The sequence below is a fragment of the Stegodyphus dumicola genome, chromosome 7 (genome assembly GCF_044657685.1).
Source record: "Stegodyphus dumicola isolate Sdum_Otavi_A_Nest chromosome 7, ASM4465768v1".
Lineage (NCBI taxonomy): Eukaryota > Metazoa > Arthropoda > Arachnida > Araneae > Eresidae > Stegodyphus > Stegodyphus dumicola.
Genome location: NC_140774.1, coordinates 96957836 through 96984002, shown reverse-complemented (window position 1 = coordinate 96984002; position 26167 = coordinate 96957836). Strand labels below are relative to the sequence as shown.

The 26167-nt window shown below is 30.2% G+C and overlaps 1 protein-coding gene across 3 annotated transcripts in view; it reads right to left on the bottom strand.

Annotated features, from left to right (window-relative positions):
- Positions 1-275: 275 nt before the first annotated feature.
- Positions 276-26167, bottom strand: part of LOC118200688 (protein FAM76A) — a 62843-nt gene continuing 36951 nt past the window's right edge. Inside the window, exons 7-10 of one of the 3 annotated variants that reach the window (XR_015042165.1) lie at positions 16440-16569; positions 8597-8681; positions 4799-4900; positions 881-917 (exon numbers count right to left, since the gene is read on the bottom strand). Coding sequence is in view for 2 of the 3 variants with exons in the window: in XM_085820617.1 (XP_085676743.1) it covers positions 828-917; positions 4799-4900; positions 16440-16569 (322 nt within the window). In the remaining variant the exon portion in view is untranslated. Of the gene's footprint in view, positions 918-4798; positions 4901-8596; positions 8682-8733; positions 8764-16439; positions 16570-26167 lie in introns of those variants that run through there. The other 2 variants (XM_085820617.1, XM_085820618.1) reach the window with 2 other exon arrangements.

Below are 26167 nucleotides of genomic sequence, written 5' to 3'. Positions count from 1 at the left end.
CTACTATGTCTTTCATTAAAATTTTTAAGTCCCAAACAAATTACAGGATTGGAAATCTCAGATATCTAAGAATATACTAATTTGCTCCTACCATTCCACCATTTCAAAAATTTATCTACAGACTTGTTAAGAGATAGAGGGGAAAAAAAAAAAAAAAAAAAAAAAAGACTGGCCTACGACTTCTATTTTACAATCCAACAGCTCTTGTAAACCAAACATTTTCATCAATATGTTGATTATTTTGAAAAATACGTTAAAATAAACAGTAGAAAGTGGCAGCAGTGAAAATAGAGTTTTATTTCATTCTTGGGTTATAAAATGACACAGGTATTTTCTGGTTAAAAAGTCATTGGGAAAATAAATATCAATAAGAGGCCTCTTTATGCCTAATAACAATAATAATAATAAAAAAAAATACTTTGAAAATAAGGCATGCACATAAATATCTGGGTTTTTCACTCAACATTTTCATTTTACTTACTTGAAAAGAGGGGGGAAAAAGAGAGTAATAAATAATATTCAGTTTTAATCACAGCACCAATGATTACATTACAGGAATACTGTCATACTGCTTTCCTTTTATTATAACAATATTATATTAAAAAGAAAACTTTATAACATAACATAATTACATACTTTAAAATAGGTTATTTAAAACTGTCATTGTAAAATAACTAAATGAACAATTAGCTATAAATGCATTAAAATCCTCAGTTGATATTTTAAAACAGTATAAAATGTCAAAGATGAGTATGATTTGAGTTATAAATACATGATTTCATTATTTCAGATTTTTTTTTTTTCTTTTCTTTACATTACAGTTATTCTCATAAACGTTGAGGACTGTCTGTATCCTTTCCCTTTTTAAGGCCTTTAGAGAGCGTAATAACTTGCTTCTGTAGCACTCTAACTTTAGACTGTAAATTAGAAAAAAAAAAAAAAAAAAATTAGTTTCTTAAAACATAAAAATACTTCAGAAAATGTTTTAAAAAAATTAAGCTTATTAATACTGGTATTACAATATTCTCGTGTGTATAAGCTGCACCTTTAATTTTTACCTCTAATTCCCATTCTGGAGAATACAAAAAACCTACAGAAGAATGAATATTCACTATGGTGACAGCTGTCTCATTCAAGCAAGAGGCGTACAAATGGGCAAAAAGATTTTTAAAATGGGAGACAAGCATAAACACAGGAATAAGAAACTAGTTAGAACAGAGAGTAAGACAGCCAACAGCAGCAAACTGCTGACAACAAGAGATTCATTGTTGTTAAAGCTGCTGTATTTCAACATGAATCATAGTTCTGCATATAATAAACTACAATGATATCAGGTCTAAGAAAATGTATTGTGAGTGAATATTATGGCGGCTATACAAAAATTATATGTATGTTCAGCAGATAATCTGCCAGAAGCATCTGGACCCCCATGCCTTGATGCAGATATTGTTTTCAATCTAACCGTGAGACAAGACACATCATGACAGCATCATTATAACCCATATGGTTAGAGGTATAAAGTGGAACATACTGTCTCCCCCCCCCCAAAAAAAGAAGAATGAATCTGAAAAGTTTTATATTTTGATGATCACCCAAATGGGTTTGCTAAGGTTTTTTAAGCCCACTAAGCTCACAGTCTATCACTCTGCTCTTGTTTGTACTCACACCTGCCTTTTGAGCTTAATTATTAAGCATTGTTTTCTTCCCACTTACGAGACACACAGTTCTATACAAATATTTTTAAAAGCTGCATAGCAGCCTATGTTTACACAGTTCCTGATGCAGTGTTAAAATGTTGGTATACAATTTTATACTTTTTCCAATCTCTCAGTTTATCATATCAAAACTTGTTTATTCTTAGTAAGATGGCTAATAATTTTTTTTTAAAACTCTTTATGCGTCAAATTTATTTATTAAATATCACATTCTTTGCACTTATGCCATATAAAATTAAATTCCAGAGCAAAATCGCAAAATATTCAAAAACAGCGTAACTTAAGCATTCCTGATAAGAGTGTTAGAGGTTGCCATACATATTTTTATATTCACTATATTATTTATTGAAAACTGCTTAAAATAGCTATCACAAAAAAGAAAAGTATATAATGATTTTAATGAGTCGAGCTAGTGTAATTTCACAAAAATTTTGAATATTTCTAATTAAACATCTCATGCTTTTAATTCATTTTTATTGAAATCAATCACATTAAAAAGTAGAAAAATTAATAAAAACTGTATTTATCGCTTTTAAATCACTTAGTTTATTATTCAATGAGTTACTTAAAAGAATCTAAGGCTTTACTGAATGGCAACATGCTGGTGTGCGGAAGACAAAGATATTTTATTTCTAGCCATGGCAACACACTGCTTTCATAGAGCTGAGTTTGTTAATTGAAACTGAAATATAAATAACTTACGTTTTTCAGAATGGCAATAGTCTCGCATGCTGGAGATAAAACTGCTTTATTTCAAACAATGTTGCCACTACTCATTTTAAAATCAATGAGTTTATTAATCAAAGATTCATTAGTTTTACAAAATATGAAATAAATAATAAAACAAATTCAAAATTCGGTCTTCCAGGTGCACATGTTCAGACAGAGGACTAGATTATGCAAAGTCTGATGGCTCCAGGTACTGCTGTTTTTCACAACATGGGAATATACATACACATATACAGATTCTTCATTATTTAATTTCTTTAACAATAATACAGGGCAATAATAATTGGTGACAACGATATGAAAAGTGATACACAGTTTATAGTGAACTAATGCAAAATCTCATTTCAATACCAACAGCCCCCTTTGGGGTAAAAAGACACAGATTTCCATTGGAAGTTCACACTAACCATCTTTCAAGATGTCAATGATCACATACTGGTACATTTCAAGGGAAAAGATATATTGTGACTAGTGCTCAACACAGTGACATGTCAGCAAACATAAGGAAGCCTCGATGTAACAAAAATGCCTCAGACTTTTTTCCAAAAGGGATACTGCTTCGCAATCAGCGGTGTTAAAACAGTCATTGTGTTGTTTAGATATGGCATTACTGGAAATTTACTTGCATGGATCTTTGAAAAAATATCTAAAGGATCAGATGTTTGTACACTGTGAGAAAAAAAGAAGGGGACAGTTCTATATCTGCTGTTCTGCTGGGCTGATAGATGAAATCCAACTTGCATTTTTCATGTCTCGAAAGTGCGACTTAAGATACCATGTATACCTGCATATGCGAGATATTTTGGACAAAAAAAAAAAAAAAAAAAAAAGGAAGACTTCAAAGTGGGGGGTCGACTTATACGCGGGGCCATAAAAAATTTAAAGAATCGGAAGTTAAAAAATTTCTTTATATAATGCAGTTGATTTCTTCCCGCACTCAAATTGGACGACTTATCAAATAAGTCACTTACCCACCCAATAACTGAACAGTTATTAATATTTCAAAACACCTAAAAACGACTGTGGCTGTAATTCCGGGAGGATTGACATCCGTCATTCAACCCCTATATGTCTGCCTCAATAAGCCTTTCAAAGTAAATGTTAGAAAATATTGGGAAGAGTTGATTAGTTCCGGTCGACCAACATTTACAAAGGGATGCAACATTAAAAAGCCCGATATTACATTAATTGCTCAGTGGGTTAAAGATGCTTGGAACGAAATACCCTCTGAAATGATTATAAAATCATTTAAAAAATGTTGTATTAGCAATGAACTAGATGGCCTGGAAGATGATGCTGTTTTTGAAAGTGAAAATGACGATGAAGGCTCTAGTAGTGATTGTAACAATACAGAGTTCGAGACTGAAAAATGTATGATGATGAGCCAATGACGACAGAAGCGTTCTATGAAATGTTTGGCGAATCTGACCATGAATTAGACGTTGAAGGATTTTGATTTTGTTTATTTACCAAGGTATTTTTTATTGTATATTTACTTTTTTTCCTCAGATGATTTGTAAAAAAAATTTTCGAAGTTTCTCGATTAATTTCGGAAAGTGGGGGGTCGACTTATACACGGGTTTCTTATTTTCTACGAATTTTTTATGTCAAAGTGGGGGGGGGGGTCGACTTATACGCGGTATCGACTTATATGCGAGTATATACGGTATGTATTAGATTTATATATAGCATATAAGATATATCACATTTAAAAATTAAAGAAGCCACACCACTTATCCTTTATCTATATTAATGTAATTATCAAGGGTAATAAAGCAATCTGTTGGCAATTACATTATTACAGAAGTGACCTTTTTCTATGTTGTTCCCAATGAGAGTGCCATAAAACCTTTCTTTCAGTCAGGCACTAAAACTTCTACTGTTCCATGTTAGAAATAACTGCAATAGACCAAGTTGAACTGAATTCCAATAATACTGAAGTCAGAAACAAATTTTATGCTTATTTGTAATAATTCTTTTCCTGAATTTCTTCATTTATTTACTATTTATTAAGAAAATGATGTATTTAGTAACATGCATTTATAACAGGCTGGGATTGTGAAATAATCTGAAACAGTTACCTAAAAATCCTACTGAGAATTAACTTATCACAAATAACATAAGAAATTTCCCACATATGCATCTTGCATAGTAAAATAATCAATAACTTGCACTAATTAGATTTGCATACTGAAAATCAAGGCCTAAAATGATGAGAGGGGGGGGGAATATTCAATATAAACAAAAGTACTGATTCATTAAACATATTAAAGACTATTATTGTTTAACAAACATAACACACATAAAAACACTATAACATTTCCATATTTTAATTCATGAAATAAAAGTTTTACCTGAAGATCTTCCACTATATCGCCATGTTGTTTCTGCATGGCCTGTATTTTCAAGCGTAGTTCTCTTTCTAAAATTCCATGTTGAGCTTTCACTTCAGCCGCCTAAGTTTAACAACAAGCAAAATTCTGAGAACCATTTTAACACACAATACAAGCAAACAAACAGTAAAATGCCTAACAAAAGTTCTAAAATTATTCAGATAAAATAGAAAAGAAAAATTATCTATCATTTAAGAAAAGGGGAGCATACTGTATTAATGTTTCTCATGTTTTGGAAAAAAAAAAAAAAAAAAAAAATTAAGCAATATATATATATATATATATATATATATATATATATATATATATAATTTTAGAATAAATGATTACAAAATATGAGTCATGAAACTATTTCTAGCAGCATATCTTTTCTATTTTTGCAATATAATAAATAATTTTAAAAAATTCGTTTAGATACTTGTATTTCCTGCTTCTCTCACACATTTCTTCTTCTTCAATATAATATATTAAAGAATCATACTCCTTCCCCATCCCTTGAACAGAAAAGTCCCAAATTTTGACATCATACAACATTTAAAACAGAATTATGAATAAAGAACTTTTGTTATAAGTATCATGTATTTAACAGGTTGTCTGTGCTCTCAAAATTAGTTCATTTTCAAAAAGTAGTTTTCATCAGGATATGTATGCAACCCTCAATTAAAAATTTATTATTTCCGAAACATTTTTCACATCTTACCTTCTGATTAAAAATAAAATTTTAAATAATAATAATAACTTTTGTCTTTTTTTAAAGTAAAAGTTAAGATTAAAAGAGCTCATACAAGAATAAAATAAACTACAGGAATCTAGTTTCAAATTTTTAAACAAAAATTCTTGCAGTTCTTCAGTTTGGAGTTTTCCATTTAAACACCTGAATTTTATTTCTTACAGAAGATTTCTTTTATTACCTATATAAGGATTACTTAGAGAGAGAGAGAGAGAGAGAGAGAGAGAGAGAGAGGAAAAAAAAAAAATCTTTAGTCTTTAAAACTCTCCTCTTTATTAAAATCCATGATTTTTGAAAATATGCCTTATTTTAAAACCATTAAATAATAAACTTTAAAATGCAATCAGAGTTTACAATTAAGAGGCTTATATTTCTGGTCAAATATTATGAAAGTTATCCTAAAATTTATTAACATAGGTGATAATAATTCAAAATATCTAGTAAAATATTTCAACTCACTAACTTTTACTAACAAATTATGTTAATTATTGAGATTTACCAATATGACATATTTAAACCTATTTCAATCCAGGTTTGCAATGTAAATCTTTTACACATTATATTTTTTAATTGCTCACAATTGATATTTATCTTCCTATTGATCCATCAAGATGACATACATCATGTTTAAGGATTTGTGTAAGTAGGTGGATTAGAATACTACACAGGTAATAACTTTTACTCAAGTAATAAAAAATATAGTATTCTGCTAAATAAAGTGAAATAAATAAAATTTTGATCAGTTCAGAGCAGATGCATAAAACACTGTGGTATTTTCATTTTAAAGGCAAAGAGAAATGAATACCATCAACAATTAGTGGTGATGAAAAAATTCCTTGGTGAAAGATCATTTCACAGAATGCAAAGCTTCCAGCTTTCAGATAGATCTCATTATCTTCTATAAGAGTGTATTAACAGTGAAAGGATAAAAATATTTATACATTTATCCTTCTGACAGGCAAGGTTTTACATACACAGCCTAGAATAGAAAGTGTGCATATATATGCATCTTGAAATATGGCCAAACAATTATGGCAATATATCAAAAATAAGTAGAGATATAAAGTATAAGGGCCGTTTTGGCATTGAAATCAAGAAAATATCTCTTTCTCACCGCAGTTTCCAGATATCTGGGCTTTCTCAGCGAAACTTCATGCCAATCAGATAATTAAAAAAACATTTTTGGGCATTTAATGGAATATTCTACGATTTCATACTTTCTTTGCTATTGTGTGTTCACTGATCTCCTCACTCTTGCTAATGAAAACTTCAACAACAACAGGGGGGAAAAAAAATTTATGCTAAAAGTTTTTATTAGTCCAAAGGGGCTTTGTCCCTGAAGGCCTATTGTTTTCATTTTGCGATTTTGCATTGAAAACTTTAAAAAGCTGTATCGCTTCTCAAATCATTGCCACCAAAATACTATCGCCCTGTATTATATTTGAAGAAATTAAATAATGAAGAATCTGCATAAATGTTTGTTTGTTTCTCGCATTGTGATAAAACAATGATACCCACAGCCATCCAATTTTAAATGATGTAATCCTACTGCTAATATGGGCATCTGAAAGCTCAAATTTGAAATTTATTTTATTATCAATTGCATATTTTGTCAAATTTTTTATTAACAAACTCAAGGATTTCAAAGTAAGAAATGAGAACGTTGTACAGAAAAAATGCTTTTATCTCCAGCACATGAGACTGTGTATCAGAAATTCTAAAGATATGCTCAATTTAAAATTATTTTGCGATATTGCTCTTGAATTGAATTTTATGATTTAAGTTCAAAGAACATGATATTTAATAAATAAAGGTAACACGCAAGACGTTAAAAAACACCCCTTTGGACGTAATTTAAAATCTGAAACCATTCAGATTTTTTAAAAATTTTATTTCATTTTAAAAAGCGTAAATATACTTTTATAACATAAAACTTTGGCCCCACCAGTGGCCAAGCAGTGAGGTCACTAAAGGCTGGTAGTTAAACCTGGGTTCGATTCCAGGTGAATGAGTGGGAAGTTCTGTTGTTTTTCACATGTATTATAACATGGATATAAGTCAATTCCCTCAAAAAGTCCTTCAAAAGGCATCTCTTCTCCAGGGCAGATAGCCCTCTTGTGCTCTGCCATAACCAACTAAAACAAACTGAAACATAAAATTTCTTTCTGGTCCACCTTGTTGCAGTAAGACAGTAAAAGACAATTTTATAGCATATAACAACTCTGAAACTGTGTAAATACAGAGCAAAGATTGATCATGTCTTTCAATGAAATATTTTCAGTAAATTTTCTACAAAATTATATCTTGTATATTATTTATATTGCTTCGCTCCAGAATTTTGCTTGTTTTAATATCAACAGTTTTATGTTATAAGCAGCATTATTTAAAATAAATTTATAATTCAATATTCTATCTGAAGTATTCTGTTCTTAAATCATACTGTCAGTTAAAAATTAACTTGAAAAAGACCTTCTCATTAAGAAAGGCTGACTATAAACCTAGGCAGAAGAGTTCAACACTGTGCATCATTACGTATGATAACCTCATTACACAGCAGAAAACTGATCCTGACTTGCATTATAACTAATAACAGGAAATGGAATGACAAGCTAATAAAATAAAGCAAAATACATATCCAATAGGATAATATTTTCTACAGAAAAGAATATTGGCGATCACTATTGGAATATCATTTCCAAAATTTTATGATGATGTTAATGCACTGTAAGCTCTATATATAATTTTTATCCAGCTTCTTGGAAGCTTGAAAGCAAGCTTCACTAGCTTCTTTGCATTTAAAAGTTTTTAAAAGGTCCGATCTAATTTTTTAACTATTTAATACATTTCTATACCTATTGAAAAAAATAACAGCAATATAAATTTTTCTCTTGGGAAAACAAACCCATTTTAAAAAAATTCTGAAATTTACCTAGCAAAACTTGCATTTCATTTTTTAATGCCTCATAAAATTAATTAAATTCAAAGGGAGAATATCAAGATTCAATCTTAATAAAAGCATATACACATACTATTTAGTTCTCCCTCTAGGAAACATCCCTCTTCCTAAAATAATGATAATAATGCTATGCACATTTCATGCTGTTACAACATCTCCTAGAAGAAAATTAAATATTACTTGTATACCTAGTAAGCTTTGCTTTCAGTAGTGAAGGCAAAATTTTTAGGAATGATGTATCTGCAAAAGATGAAGACACATAAAGATCCTCTAATACACATTTAATTTTACTATAATATGTACATTTGCTGTCTCAAAAAAAAAAAAAAAAAAAAAAAAAAAAAAAAAAAAGGAGGGAGGCTTATTATTTCAATTATACATATTTATCAATACTATAATCAGGTACTACAAACATAACATATACATAATATGTTTAAAAAGTTACATGAAAAAAATTCCAATTCAATAAAAACAAAAGACTAAAGAATGTTGTTCACTAATTTTCCAAAAATGAAATCCCAAGAAAATAGTGTTACACTTGATAAATATAAACTTTCAGACTCAATTTAACCTGAATATGTAGGCAAAAATGTTATTTCTTAAAAGGAGGGGGGAAGGGGATGTTTCCAATCCACTACAATGGTTTTAAAGAAACCGAATATATAGTGAAAAATGCTAATAACCATTTATCTTAAAAATACACAGCCTTAATGAAATATTAATGTAACTTTTTCCTCTGTCTATGCAGCTGTGGTAAATTTGCTTTTCACTCCTTTTATTAATTACAAAACTAATATTCTGCAGAAATATTTATAATTAAAAGTTAATTTACTAAATTTAATAAGAAGTCTTTTTATTATAATATTATGATATATTATTTGTTAATAAATTTATTTTGATAGGATACAGAAATTAAGCAAACTTAAGGTTATTGTTAATGTATTTAATGATATAAATACTTGAGCTATTCTTATGATGTGTACTATTTCTACCAGAGGGGTTTGCTGTTGTTTTTGAGTCCATTCAAAAGAGGTTGGCCTTCTACTTTCCACACCGATTTTGAGGGAGAGCACCTTGAGGGTAGTCCAAGGGTCTCCCACCCCTCTCCTCCTACCACCAAACCACACAAGAGGACTTTCAGCTCACCATAGAGTGGCCACATGCCGCAAAGACACTATACATTTACAAACCCCCATGCCATCTCTTGGATTCAAACACGGGCCCTCTGGTACAGCACCCAGAGTCACTAACCACTATCCCATCTGAGCGGCATTAGAAGAAAGTAAAAACTGTGAATGAAAAGTTGGCCCGAAGTTGCAGAGTTTCTTAAATACACATTCTGATTATTAATAAATTAAATTTTCTGCTTTTGCAATACTTAAGTTCTCAAAATGCTGCTTGATGGTTCTTATATTACGCTATACTATGCTATGCTAATTTTGGGAAAACTACATTAATAAAATTTGCAAAAGCATCAGTGAAGCTTGTAGGGTTGTTTCATAAGTATACACATGTAAACAAACATTTTACATTGTTATTTGATGTAAGTACAAAGCAATGTTCAGTTATTCCCCATTCTACATTTTTACCTACGTATTCAGGTTAAATTGAGTTCCCAAGGGGATTTAGCTTGACATATGCAGTGTTTATAGTGCAACTGAAATTACCATTTTTTATGTTTTTAAGAATTAAGTGCAGAATACCTTTCATAACACAGCTTGCAGATTTTATTCTTTATTATGAGATATTTTTGTTTGAAAATTAAAGGTACAAAGAGAAAGCTTTAACATTTTCTTCAGAGTATTTAAGACTATACAAATATCTTTGGACTATTTATATGCTAACTGAAATTACTGCTCACCATGAAAAACAAGTCACCACAATACATATTACACAAGATATACATCAACATTTTTATAAGCTTTTATTTAGTTCACTCATGGTCAAAAGATTGTCACTAATTTTTAAGGGACTCTCTGAAAAGCTCTTGAGTTCAAATTTAGTATACATACTGTTTGTGGATAACAATATAATGTAGTGAAGCAGTGTTTCTGAAATTCAATTTATATTTTTTTGTTTAATGTTCAAGAAACTGTTTGCACATATTTTAATAGATATATTAAATATTCAAACATCTCAGAAATTTACTGTTTGACCATTGAATAAAATGAGGGTGGGGGAAATCTTTTTTGATGAAATTTGTATAAAATTGGTGATGCTGTTTCTAGATTTTTTATTGAATTTTCGAAAATTGCCCAATTTTTTTGACTATTTGATATTTAATTATTTTAAAACTTCAGCATAAAAAAAATCAATTACAGAATTTTGAACTTTTCACATGTTACAAAATATTAATTAGGAAATTTTCTACATTTAAAAAAAGTATGCTACAATGTGAAACAAAGGAGCTTCTACCTTCAGCACTGCCAGGAAACATAGTTTCAAAGTTATGGTGTCAACTGCATCATAATGAAATCTACTGCATTATTTTTTTTTAAATTTTTCTCTTTCATTACATGTATGTATGTTTTCATTGGCATTTTCTTTTAAGAGTTTAAGCTTTGAACATCCAAATTTATATTTGTGTTAAAGATTTGACATTTCAAAAGGCATGAAAGAAACTCCTAATCCTCTTCTAAAATAAAAATAAGTAAAATAATTTTTATTGGGCAACATAGTAGAATATTTTTTTTAAACCAGCAATGTTTTCATAAATTTTATTTAACTCACTCATGGTTTTATCACTACAATCAAAACTTTGACATTCATTTTTAAACTGTTCTATAAGTTATTAAGCTCGCATTTTGCACACACACTCACTGTGGATGATACTCATGCTCAATGTAGTGAACAGACGTTTTCAAAATTTGATTTTTTAAAATCTAATGTTGAAATACTTTTTTGAATATATCTTCATTTGATGAACAAAATAGAACTCCCAGAATTTCATGGGTTGCACCACTGGATAGTAAAGAGAAGTTTTTCAAATTAAGTTTATGAGGTTGTAACATAATTTCTTATTTTTTTGGCAAAATCTATGGATTTTTCGACTATTTGATGTAAAAGATTTATTAGAAATAGAAGCATGACTTTTTCACTGTTGAAATATGAATTTTGATAAAATGTGTCATTGAAACTAAAAGGATGGGGATAAACAAAAAGGAACTTTTTTAATAAAATAAGCTTTAATTTAAATCTTTTTAAACAATTAACTAAGAGGAGAAAAATAATTTATTTTATTATTTAATGGGAGTAATAGATTAAGTAATTCTCTTTTCTCTACTTAGTTCACTAATAATTATTTCATAGGATTTACATAAAAGCTTATTTTATAATTTTTTTTTTTTTTTTTTTATTATTTACTAAATTTTTTTAAACACATAAAGACTTGAACACTGCTAGTTTATTCCAAGTACAAATCTTGGAAAATGGATTAGAGTGGTATTATGAGATTTCCTAAAAATGAAATATGAGTAAACACATCCTCCACAAATACACTTCTCTCCTAAAAAAAAAAAAAAAACAGTTTCTCACATGCTTTGTCATAATCAGTTTGAAAAAGTCTTTTGGATATGTAAATCTGTAATTTTTTATATGAACTGAAAGAAATCTTTCTATTTCAGTGCATTTTGAGTACCACTAATTTTCTAAAAGCTGTTGATTGATTAATTAATGGATAAATGTAAAGAATGCAGCAGCTACCTGCTTAAGAGAAGAGATGCCTTTCTCAAGGAAACTAGCTCACAGTCCTATTACACATGAGGAAAGTCACGGAAAACACCCAAGCTGCAAGCTTATTCACTAGGATTTGAACCCATGTCAAACTAACAGCTTTCAGCAGCCTAATCTACTTTGCTACTGGTAGGTCCAGAGAACTTTAGAAGCAGTTTAATTACATCAATCCCAAAAGATCACAATTTTAAGTCACATTTAGTTACTTTATGCTATCATATGGGTTTAATATGTACCTCTGTATCAAACTGGCATTTTAATATGCTAAAAAAATTATTTCCTGTAACATTAGACAATAAATAAAAATATATAAATAGTTACATAACTATTTATATATATAATGAAGAAACCAAAACTGTACTAGTAAACTAATTGCATACCTACATTATGTAAAGGTTAAATCCTTTCCATGCCATAACCAAAATGCTCAGTGTACCAAAATTAGTAAAAGGCCGGTCGTTTATACTTCCGATACAATTAGGCAATTCAATAATATACAACTGCTGTAAAAGCATTTGTCTGCATATATCCTCATACAAGAAATATTTGAAAATTATTAAAAGTTTCAGTACTATTCCATTCTGAGGACCGTAAAAAAATTGCAGCGAAAATGTATGAGCAAAAGCGCCAAATCTAGCAAACGCGCCCATTTAACAGCGCGCCAAATCTAGCGTACGTGCTGATTTCAGATTGCCTAAGTTTATATATATTTCTTAAGATGCCATTGAAATACTAGTTAAATTTTTAAATCCTTTTTTGATATTCTATGGATTTAACAATTTGGGAATTGCCAATGACAAAAATTCTGCAATAGAATTTTAGGTAAAGTGCAGAATCACCCACTGCTTGACATGTTTTTAAGAACTGCACATACTCGGTATCCATGTACACATTGACCTATTTTCACTTTAAAAAAAATCCCAGAATTGCACAAAAATGGCACTACGCGCACCCTTGACTTTATCTATGTACACATCGACCTATTTTCACTTAAAAAGTAAAAGAAAATTGACAAAAATCCAATTGTTTTTACCCTTGTAAAAAGCGGCAAACAAATAAGTGAGCGATTCTGCACTTTACCGAGAATATTTTTAAAGAAAAGGCATCATTCATTATAGAAAATTATGTTTGAACAACTAATGGATGAAATTATGCTTTAGCGATAAGTCAGTAGCGAAATAGCGATACAGGCATCCATTCAGTTATGTTCAGCAATTTTTATATAAATTATAATAATGATCTGAAATAGTTATTTACCCTTATGCTTCCAAACAGTTATATTTAACCTTTTTTATATAAATTATACTAATCAAAACGTACTATATGAAATTAACTTTTCATCTCAATTAAAACATCAATCTTAGATAGTTATTTACTATCATACTACCTTTCTTGTGTTAGGGTTGCCACAATAATGTTTGGCAGCACTGGCATCAACAATAGTTTGGCGATTTTTTATGGCCCTCAAAACCGAATAGTACCAAAGTTTTTAAAATATGCTGAAATTTACATAAAAAGCAAAAGGAACACTGAGAAGTGGAAAAGAAATTTTAAACCCTCAAACAATTACATACTGAGTAGAAATGCTATTAGTAGCCTAAGCCACTAAGTACAAAAAAGCAAGAGCTTTAAAGTTGCTTTATAATATGTTGAAATATTAAGGATTTTTACAATTAAAAAGTCTATTTGATAAAGGTGCACATATATTCAAAGTATCCTTAATCAGGTGTATAAATACATACAAGGATGTAATCTTAAATTAAAAACATCTTATAACTCTTCTTCTCATTATTGTGACAACGGGTTTATTTTAAAATGTTCCAGAGAGCATTGCTACTAATGAAGTTCAAAAAGGACAAGACATATAATTTAAAGCACAACACCTTTTAGTTAGTTAAAGCATATTGCTTTGGTCAACTTAGATGAAGTAGCCAAATTGTCAGAATATGCCAAACTCTGGCAATAATGCATGTAAATATTCTTCAGACAACTAAGATCATAACAAGTCTTCAGTCAAGCATCAGTGCCATTTTTGTATGCATTCTTTTCGATCTATTTCAAGTTCCATTGGTTTTAAAAACCAATCTGTGTATAAAAGACAAATACACCCCCAACTCTCAATTTTGGAATTTGCCAACAATAGAAGAAACTGTGGTAAAACTTCCCCAGAAATATGGTATAAAAAGGGAAAGAATGCATTATAGCGATACATGGAAACGGATTTAACTGTGAACAAGCTGAATGTTCTAGGTACAATGATGGGATGCATTTGCTAGATAGCTAGTGTGCAATCCCAAGTAATGTAATTCTCTCTCTTTTTAAAACGTGAAAATAGATCTCAATGTACATGGGGAGAACAGCACAAAAAATTAAGAGAAATATTTCACGAAAATTGTGTTTTATTATTTTAATGTATCATATAATACTTATTTAACAATTCAAATTTGCATTTTAAATTACTAAAGTATGTTTTCTTTTGATAATTAATTATTAAAGTGTCATTCTTTTCTGATAAAGTTGATAATATTTGCCCACTTATAAATATCAATAGTTTGATGATCCTTTTTAAATCAATGTTACCAAAATCACCAACTAGTATTGGTAAGTAACTCCCCCCCCCTATTTCCAACAAATCCTCAAACGGTGGCAAGGTGATTGCATTAACGTGTAACTACCCTCCCTTCAATTTCTAAAGCCAGTTAATTCACACTAAAAAAGACAACAAATGACATTTTAAGTAGCTTACATATAATAAACATATCAAATGTTATAGCCTATGATTCATATTCAAAACTAAACTCTCGCTGCTGCAAAACAGCAAATAATAAGTTGAATATTCATTTACCCTGTGTTTTCTCTCCTAACAATTAATCAATTTGGAGTTTAATAAAATATGAAAATTTTAATGCTTTTTTCAATAATTTCTATTTCAAACACAAATGGTAAATATGAAAACTTGAAATCCATACAAAGAGACAAACAGGAAAGTATTATCTAGTACATTAGCAAAGCAGTACACCAAAAACAAATTTGTATAATATGCTTAATGCATAAAGTATGTAAAACATCAAAAGCAATCATTTGATATATTTCGCTAGGGAAAAATATATGAAAGAAGCAATGACACTTATAATAATGCATTTTATTATGTGCTGGCTCCAAAACATTCACAAATTATTAGGAGAATAGCAAATAATTTGCTTATATATGCAAAATTTACATATATTTTGAAACCAACACTACCTAAGTATAAAAAATAAAAACTGACATTCTCTTTCAAAGATAAAACATATTTAGCAGAACAATTAAACTAAAAATAATTTACAGTCCCCCCCAAAAAGCCATGCTTAGAATGCCTTCCCCCCATTCCAAAAAATCTCAATTAAAACAGAGAAACATAAAATTTTTAAATAAGAAAAAAGTTTCTTAGACAAATCTCTACTTTTTAAGAACATTTGATCATGAAACACATAATGGAAGCATATAATTAAAAAAAATCAAAAAGTAAAAAATTGTGATATAAACAATAAATTTTTTTCCACACATTTAGAGTCATTATTTCCCCCCAATTTTAACTAATATTCATAAATGAAAGTAAATTAATTACACTGTACATATTTTTAATTGTCAAATATCCCTCTTAAATTTTAACTTGTAACATGTGTCTTTTATCATATTTAGATGGAACCAATATCCAATTAAGTACCATACAAAGAATTCTTTTACTGCACTGGAAACAACATTAATCACTGTCTATATAAGCAAGTTTGATCAGGATCTCTTGCTTTGTTTTGGACAATACAACTAACACGATATTCTCAACAAACAAGGTACTGAAACACTGTTATAATACTCAAATTACATTCCTTACTGGTACTACATAATTAAATGTTTAGTAATTACCAAAATAGTGATTTCTTGTTTAATATTTTGAACTTACGAAATTTAACTCATTTTAACTTAATATTTTAACTTAAATCAAAAAATTCTTATTTTAAATCTCTATCAACAATGAGAAACTTGGAGTCAACTTTAATAAATAACAAAGCAAAACAATATTTGGGAATAGAACCTAAAACCCCAAAATTTGCCTTTTCCTGAGTAATGTTACAAAAATGTTATAATAAACAATGTTTAAATTATCCTTTTCACAGACCATAAATGCAAAATATATTTAAACTTACTTGCTTCTCCCGGGCTAACATTTGCTGATCTTTCATTAGTAACTGCTTTTGAAGAGAGGCAATCTGATCCTTTAACTGATGCATTGCAACAACATGATCACTTGTGCCTGTATCCAATAATGTGCTTTCACTAGACAAACAAAAAAAAAGTAGAGTTAAAACTCAACTCGGCAAAAACCATAGTACCTGATTCATTTCAGGCAGAAAAATGCCTTAAAAAAAAACAAAGAAACTTCCCAATTCCTCATAATAATAATTATAATTTAATATATTTTTAAATTAAAGCTACTATTAGCATGTTTTGAAAGATGTGACTATACTATTAACTCTTCCTCTGTGATTCATCGATCAATTTTTATATTACTATGTGAGACATCCCATCTTTTCCCTCATCAGATAAGGAGCAGCAAATGAAACTTTTAGTTCCTTAGAGTTCATTGTAATGGAGTTTGACTGCATAGCATAAAATCTTACCGTTTGGTAAGAATATCAGAAAATACTGACCCTAATACTAGAAGATAATATTAGCAGCAAGTATTTTTTCAATATCATTTTGTGAAAAATTTCAATTTGAAGTTTCACTGTAGTATAAAATTAATTATATTTTAGCAGTGAAAATCTAACATTTAATGAATCAATCAGGTTCTTAATAATTACAGCATGATCAATGTGAGCAGTTTGAAATATTCATAAAAGATTGCAATCTCAACACCACCAGGCAGTTTCTCTTCATGAGAGGTTTTTTATCATGCTTTTCTATGAAGACAACAGCTAAAAACTCAAACAAGTTCCATTAATTACTGGAAATGCGAATACGAAAAACTAATTTCCTTTAATCGTTTTATTTAGTACAATAGAAGTAAGAAAGACAAAAAGTAAAAAATCTGATGTATGCACCACATGACTTCCTTGTACGGAATATTAAATTATATGCATTTTTTTTTGCATTTCATTTAAACTTATTGTATTGAATTAAATCCACTTCATCGAATAGTGCATAAACCACAATAAAAAAAATGCACTCTTTAAAATTCACTATATTTGTTTACCATAGCGACACTCTGGCCCTAAGTTTGCTTAACAGCGCTACATTTAAATAATTTTTTAAGACTTAGACACTTAGATATATCGAACTATTGCCTGATGCAACGTTGCCGGTTCATAAAATCAAGTCCTGGGGCACGTGACATAGTAAAATCTGGACGAGGATAACATCTCTGAAGAGAAAACAGAGGAAAGGAATAATTTTTTAACTTAGAATGCGCAAAATTTATATCATTATTAAGAATGATCTAATCATTGCCACATGTTCTATTCAAATACTATAATAAATCTAAAATGATGTATAAAAGAAATTAAGCAAAGAATAACAACAAAAAAGAAACAGTTTTTTACAGACAATTCAGTATTTCTCATTCAATTAATTCAGTACTCACTTCGCGACAAGGCAAAAATACATAAAAACTCAGAATATCTATATTGAAAATTACGAAGTAAATCTTAAACACTTATTTCCTCAAATAAATCGCAGAATGTATTAAGCATGATTTAATTCGCAATAATAAAAGAAGGCCTTATCTTTGTTATTGTGAAGCTTACTTTCTCTAGATTGGCCACAAATCTACTATTCTGTTGTTTCAAATGTAAACAAGCAATGGCGGACATGGCAATAATTATTAGGCTTAACTGCACTTAACCCGTTTGCAACGGGCACCTCTGTTACCAAAGAGTTCTCTTGGGACAGCGTGTTAACCGGATGCCTCGTCCTATGGGGACGGGCAATTTACGCAGTTAAGCCTAACTTAGGGAAAAAAATTCGTATAAATGAAATTTGTCCTCCAATTTTTCCAATTTTGGGTACATTATGAGAACATTCACGTAGTCGTCAGAATTAATTTTAAGCCTTTATTATTATATTTTCCTTAAAAATTTTATAAAATACTCATTCTAGAATAATATAATTTCTCCCTTATATCACAAATAAATATATATAGAAAAATATAAACAACAATTGGAGATTTTATTTAACACAACACACAATTAAAATTAAAAAAATATTAAAACTGTCTTTCATAAAAATCAACGAGCAAACAACGAAAAGTAAGCAATGTTTCAAAATGAGATAGTGTATGATATTCTTTGAAACATGGGTGTACGCAAAGTCCAACCTTGCATTAGTCACAGGAATATAATATCTGCTACTATTTTACTCAGCAAATTTGACTCATTTAGCATTTGTATATGTTCTATGGTCAGGATCATGCTTTCGTTTTGCCATTAAAAAATAAATAAATAAATAAAACATAAGAAAAATTTTAAAAAAAACGTTCGTTAAGCGATACAAAATATTCGTCTCAATGCCGAAAAACTCAAAGAGTAATAAAAAATGTCTCTAATGATAGAACATCTACTCCACTATAACCGATAAAAAAATAAAATAAAAATAAGAAAAATTAATAAATTAAATTAAAAGTATTCCAGAGCATCGAGAACATGTTCATATGTTTATATAAAATGATGCAGTAAGAGCCATTACATTACTCAACACTAACGAATTAGCCATTGCGTATACAGTCAAAAGTCTTTAATCCGGACTCGTTGGGACTTTAATGATTCTGGATTATCGGTTTTTCCGGATTATAGATCATCAGTTTAAATCTGTTAAGATGGCATGCAGAAATTATAAAATTAAAAATATGAAACTGTAATTTATGAAATAAAGAACAATTATGATCTAAAGGGTATCAAAATTTACAAAAAAAAAGAAGCTTAATATTTATTTGTTTACTTTATTAAACATTTCTTTTAATGTAAGTTGTTTAAGTTGCTTCGTTTTATGTGATAATAATTTCTTTTTATTTCTATAAACAGACATAATTTCTTGTTCAGTTACGAAGTTCCGCTGTTCAAATCCTATAATTGCTGTGTTGCGCGCCACCACGTCCTCTCGCAGAGCAGCGTGAAATTGATAAACAGATTTCGGAATGGTTAGAGAAACAAAGGATATGCCTTTATCCATATTTTGCCACTTTTTGTTTGATGGACATCGAAACATACTCTTGCTTTGTAGATCCTTTGGCAGCTCCAGCATCGGAAATTCTATTTGACATAATCGAAAGTTTAAGCTTACTTTTATAAAATTGCTCTACCAGTCTGCAAAAAATAATAAGCCCGATCCAATTCGAAGATTAAGGAACAACGCAATCTGCAACATTAAATGAAATAGATAATTTTAGCTTAGCTTATACCGCCCGTTATACATTAAACGCGCATGCGTAAAAGTATTACGCCTATGTGCATGTGTGAACGCATTATGCGTTCACGCATGTGCAGAAAGTTTGTACCTTTAAGGTCCGGATTATAGATCATTCCGGATTATGGATGTCCAGATTAACGACTTTTGACTGTATTCTATGTTTAGATACTGCTTTCGTTTGCCATTAAAAAAAGATAGGTTTCGCTGATAATTATAAATATTCATCTCAAAGCACTAAAAATCTAAGATTAATTTAAAAAAAGGAAAAATATAAAAGTCATTAAAAAAATCTCTAATTATAGAATGTCTATCCCACTATATCGCAAAAATAAAAATAAAAAGTACCTCAATGCAGTGAGAGCACGTGCATTTGTTTATATCAAATGAGGCAGTTAAAGAGACATTACATTGCTCAACACCCACCCACAAACTCACTCTCATTCCGAAACAAAATACCAAAAATAAAAATCATTTCATAGGAATGAAGGTAAACATACTTAACTTTTGATATATTTCCCCATAACAGGTATACAGCTACATCTAGCGGCAACAAAAAATATTAATTAAATGTTTTATCGAAAAAGTCAAATCTAGTACACCCGGCCGGTAAAGTGAATTAAATGGCGATTCAAACATGACGTACCCGGCCGTGAGGTAATGTTTGCTGCTGATGCACGTATGACACACCCATACTGAAAGGGTTAAACAACTTTTAAATTGTTGATAATTTTAAAAATATTGCATACAGATTTACTAAAGGCATAAAATCCTTAACCAGAAGATAAGAACAGCATAATTAAATAATTTTTAAAGCAAAAAATGCACAATTTACAAACATATAAGAATAAAGAAACTAAAATCACTGAGCCAAGTAAATACATAAAATTTATATACTTTTTGGTGCAGCCGAGTGCAACTAAAATACAAGGTGCACATCTACATGTTATAGCAGTCCTATATACAAAATTTCAATGTTTTGAGGCCACTCGTTTTTGAGTTATGAGAGATACATACGTACGCACAGATGCCACGAAAAATTCTCTTTAGAATTCATTTAAAATTAGTTTAACAATTATTTTTTGGGGAAAAGAGTCCTTTATTCTGTCCTTATGTACAGATGTCAAGCAAAAATATTATTAAATTGGATTTGATAGCGGTGTAAATGGATATTTGCGTTGAAATAGGATGCCTGAAACTTCGCAATTACAATATTTCCTTTTTACTTTGCACAAGGAAGTAAAAGACGTCCACTATATCTATTGTGTCTTAAAACCAATAACAAACCTGGTTTTTTGGCCAAATAAGAAATAATAATGAAGAAAAATGGAGCTATTACACAAACTTTTATGTATTCACTTTTTATGGGAACTCAAGTGAAAAAAAGGCCTGCCAAATGTATTCAAACTTGTCAATAACATCACAATGAGCAAAGAACATTCATCAGGCAAAGGCAGTTAGATCTTTGGAGTGGTACCAAATGTCAAAGGGTCAATTGTTGAGCACGGCTTTCCTGAGAAAAGTAGAAATCATTTGTTACCATAGGTAAAAGGATTCATGCTGCTTTGTGAAAGGTCTTTCTGCATGGTCTTTATTAATCTTTACCACACTTTCCTTAAGGCAACCAGAAAACATAAATATCAATTATTTAATTACAGTAGTTGTATTCATTATTGCAAGTTGATATTTTGTAAAAGAATTTTCATCTAATTCTGAAATACATTTTGAAAACAACATATAAGGAATTTAACCTTATCTATACCTAAATGAATTAAATTAATTTTCAATGAAAGACAAGAGGAATTTTTTTTAAATTATGAATATAAATTGAAATAACATTTTTTGAAGTTTGAAATAACTGATTTGGTCTTTTCTTCATTTGTGTCAAGCTGCTTTATGTTACTTTAAAACATGATTAAGCATTGTAAATTGTTACTTCTGTGACTTATTACAATTTCCCCCTGGGCATTAAATCTTTAATTTACATATGATTATATTGTATGATTGATAGTATAGCATTGCTATGCTTAAGAAGGTAATAAATGAATAAACATAAAAGAAAAACAAACTTTTTTATCTTTCAAATTATGATAGTATTGAGTTAGCATGAGAGTTATATCAATTTATTTTAAAACAATTTTTGTACAAATAATTTAAATAAATATCAGTAATAAAGTATTTACAAGCATTCTTTATAATATTATGTAAGTTATGTAACTGCTGTGTTTTATAAACATCTATATCATTCATAGAAGACGTCTATAATGTCATAAGACTTTATAACACCATAATGGATCTGACCACAGAAAAACTGCTTGGTGGTATGCCATGTCCACAAAAGTCCTTATCCTGTCTTTATTTTTGAAACTGTTGGTCACAAAAATGTGCTTTCAGTTACAAAAATGTTTTGAATGATGCAAAGTTTCTTCTTTTGACATTTTGAAATTCAAAGAAATCAATTTTGTGAAAATCATAAAAATCTAACTTTTTTTTATATTCCTCCAGTTTTTTAACTCCTTCCTTAAACTTAGGAAAATGTTTTACTCCTTATTTGGGGGTGGGGCATAAAAAACTTGACTTCCACATGACAAAAAGTTATCAATATATTTAATTTTTTAAGCCTTTACTCCAAAACTTTGCCTAAGAGTTAAGCAGTACAAGGAAGAATGCTACAAGAACATTAAATTCTAACTTCCTTCTATCCCTAAATTATATTCTCAATCAAAAGAGAAATGAAGATAGAAAAGGCTAAATTTGTGATCAATAAATACAGTTAACAAAAGATGCTCTGAGCCAGTGCTGCCAGAAAATTTTCAACTTAAGTAGCAAAGGAAGACTCAAAAAGTCGTAAAAGACGTCAGGGATCATGTGATTTTTGTGACGTCATAGTTATGCATGCTCACATGACCTCTGACGTCATTACAAACTTACTGTCTATTGGTTTCTGTATTTGATTCTTAGTCGGTTTTGTTATGTATCTTAATGAAAAATTTCAAAATTATATTGCTCATTTTCAATTGTTTAAATATCTATTTCTGTTTTAATTAATTCTCATGTATTTAGGTTCTAATTTTAAATTCATATTCGTTCTTAACAGATTCCTCACGTTAAATTATTAGCGCTTTTGTACTAAATTTTTTGAGTTAGCAGTTACTTTGTTTAATTCATTGTTTTTTTCCTTAATTGTGAACATTTTAATTAAGGAATGTCTTTCAGCGAGTTTCCCGTTCTGCCTGGAGGGCTTATTCAGATTCTGATTACTTAAGAAAGCCCTGCTCTTCCCCTGTTAAATTTATTTGTGTTGTTACTTAGAAAAATGTCGTTGCTTTGATTTTTAAGTCATTTCTACTGCTTAGTTAGCTCTTAGCAATATTATTAATCAGGATAATGAATCTTACTTCTTTCTATGTTTGGGTAAACAAGCTGCAAGTTCTTTTGTTGATTTGTTATTATCATAAAAGAGTGAAATGACTTAAACACACGGGGGATGAGGAGGGGAAGGTGAGATGTCCCAAAGCAGTTTTTTTTTTTTTTTTCTTTCTTTCCCACTTTTTCCCATTCTTGTTAAACCAGCATCAGGCCGTACAGGCTTGAAAAGAAAAGCCAACTTGTAAACAGGATTGCCAGATGAAAACTTCTATTTAAGCCTAAAAAAACTTTTTTTAATGTAAATTATTTTTAATTGATACAATACTTTTAACATGTAAGCATTTTCTGATACATTAAAAAAATCTTTGAAGTCGCAAAAAGTAGCATAAGGAAATGATGGAGGTCGAAAAAGTTTTGCAAAATTTCAAATACTAAAATTTTAGTAGCACAGGTTTGTCAAAAGTCGCAAATTTGTGAAAAATCACACTATCTGGAAATACTGCTTTGAGCCATTAAGATTATTCACATGCAACCTTGAAGCTAAAACATTAATAAGTATTTTCTGTTTGCTAAATGTGATCTTAGGACTAAAACATTCCTATGCATTTTCTGATTGCTAGGGTGCAATATGATGTGTAGTATGATCTTAGACCTAAAACTTTCCTATGTATTTTCTGATTTCTAGGGTGTAATGTGATCTGTCTATTAATCAACTGGGAGACTGTGTTATTAGCTTGGAGAGAAGGTTTGCCCTTTCCTTTCAGAAAAGAAAAATATATAAGAGACCGAGCAGGGACTTATCATTCTTTTAGCCTCTTTTTCTAAAGATAACTGTGTCTTTTTACTTTGTATCACTATGTAATTATCAAAAAGGCATCACATGCTTTCAAAAGTTTCATAATCTGTAAAGCTGTGAGTTGTGAGTGTGCGTAAGTAAAGCTGTGAATATGTGAGTATTTATAAAGTTGTGAACATATAACATATGTACAGCAAACTCTCGCTACAACTATACCCATACAACAATAACTCCCTCTACTACAATAATGTTTTGTGGTCCCGGTGATTTTGCATATAAACTAACGTTAATCTCCCCTCAATATTGCTATATTCTCTAGAACAATAAACCTATGTAAAACGATTTTTTCAATCTAAATTTCAGTATTATTTTCTCCCTTTATAATAATATTTTGATTTTCAAATGCTTTTTTTTTTCTTTTTCTTTTGTTATTTTTTCCGTCTATTAAGACTCATTGTGGATATTCAACTTATCCCTGAACAAATAGCTATTGTTCAGGTTTCAAAACAGATGAAGACCACCCTTTTGGGAATCGGAGTGGGTGAGGGGGGTGAAGAGTAAATGTATGTCTAGTCTCATTTCTCAGTAAGCTTTGGAATTCTGATAAGGTTTAAGGACATCTAGACCTGTCTGGTCACCTTGTCACAGAACAAGTGCCCTTTGTTAGAGGAACAGGGGGAGATGGAGGCGGGGTGTTGTTAAGTGACATACTGAAAAGTGAGTTCAAAGGTTGTTTTATAGTCTTTAACGATTTTGAGTTCTACGCGAAACATTTGGTTTAAACTTTTCTTTCTTTCACACGATATTGTTCCCTAAGATGGCAGGGCGAAAGCAACTATTTTTTCGAGATAAACTGAATGTTATCAATGATATTGATGAGGGAATGAAGCAGATTGATACGGCTAAGAAACATGGATTATCGCAATCTACAGTTGCAACGTTCCTAAAGAAGAGAAAGCAAATTGAAGATGCTGTAACTTCAAATGAAATTAACCCAGAGCGAAAACGACTGAAAGTTGCGACAAATGAAAACATTGATGCTGCTGTTTTAAAATGGTTTCAAGAGATGAGAGCAACAAATGTCCCAATAAATTGACCTTTATTATGTGCAAAAGCACGGAAATTTGCAGCAATGCTAGGGAACGAAACTTTCAAAGCTAGCAGTGGTTGGTTAATGCGTTATCGAGATCGTCATGGAATAACTTTCCAAGAAGTTCGCAGAAAGAAAAAGTCAGCCCCGATAAACGACGCAAATGAATGGCGGCAAAACAAGATGAAAGAAATCTTAGAAAAGTACGCTCCAGAAGACATTTATAATGCAGATGAAGCTGGGCTGTTTTTCCAACTCCTACCCGATCGAACATTGGCATTCAAGGGTGAAAAGTGTTATGGAGGGAAGAAATCAAAGCAGAGACTGACTGTTCTTCTGTGTACAAATAGCACAGGAATGCATAGAATACAACCTCTCGTCATTGGTAAATCATTGAAGCCAAGGTGCTTTAAGAACATAAAAAGTCTTCCCGTGGAGTATAAAGCAAATAAGAAGGCTTGGATGACGTCTAAATTTTTTTCCGAATGGTTACAGAAGTTAGACAATGAAATGAAGAAGAGAAAGAAAAAAATCGTTTTGTTGATAGATAACTGCGGTGCTCACACGTCATTTCAAAAGCTACAAAATATCGAAATCGCTTTTTTCCCTGCCAATTACACTTCAATTTTACAGCCTCTTGATATGGGCATAATTAAGTGCTTCAAAGGATATTACAGAAAACGGTTGGTGGACTCCATACTTGTAAACTTTGAAAATAAAGTAGAAGAGCTGTAAATGTCAAGGAAGCGTATGACAATATTGCTGGAAGTTGGTGCGAAGTAACAGAAAAAACCATTCGGAATTGCTGGAAAAAGGCCGGTCTTTGTGTTATGGAAGATAAGAAATCTGATAATGATGAAAATTCCATAGACAATGATCTCTTAGATGATCAAGAATGTCTTTTGCACATAAAAAAAATCCCTATCCCAACTTGAGGAAACAAGAGGTAAAAAGTTTGGAATTGGTATAGAAGACTATTTAACAGCAGATGATGATCTTATGGTTTTCGCAGGAGTTACTGCTCAAGATATTCTCTCTGAAATTACTCATGAGATAGGAAACAATGATGAAGATGATGATGATAATACAGGTCCATCGCAGTCCTTATTGTCATCCCAGATAGCTCTTCAATCTGTGAATTCTATACGGATATTTTTTCAAGCCTTCCGTCGACAAATGAAGAACATTTTCGTGCACTAGACTCAATGCATACAGTATTG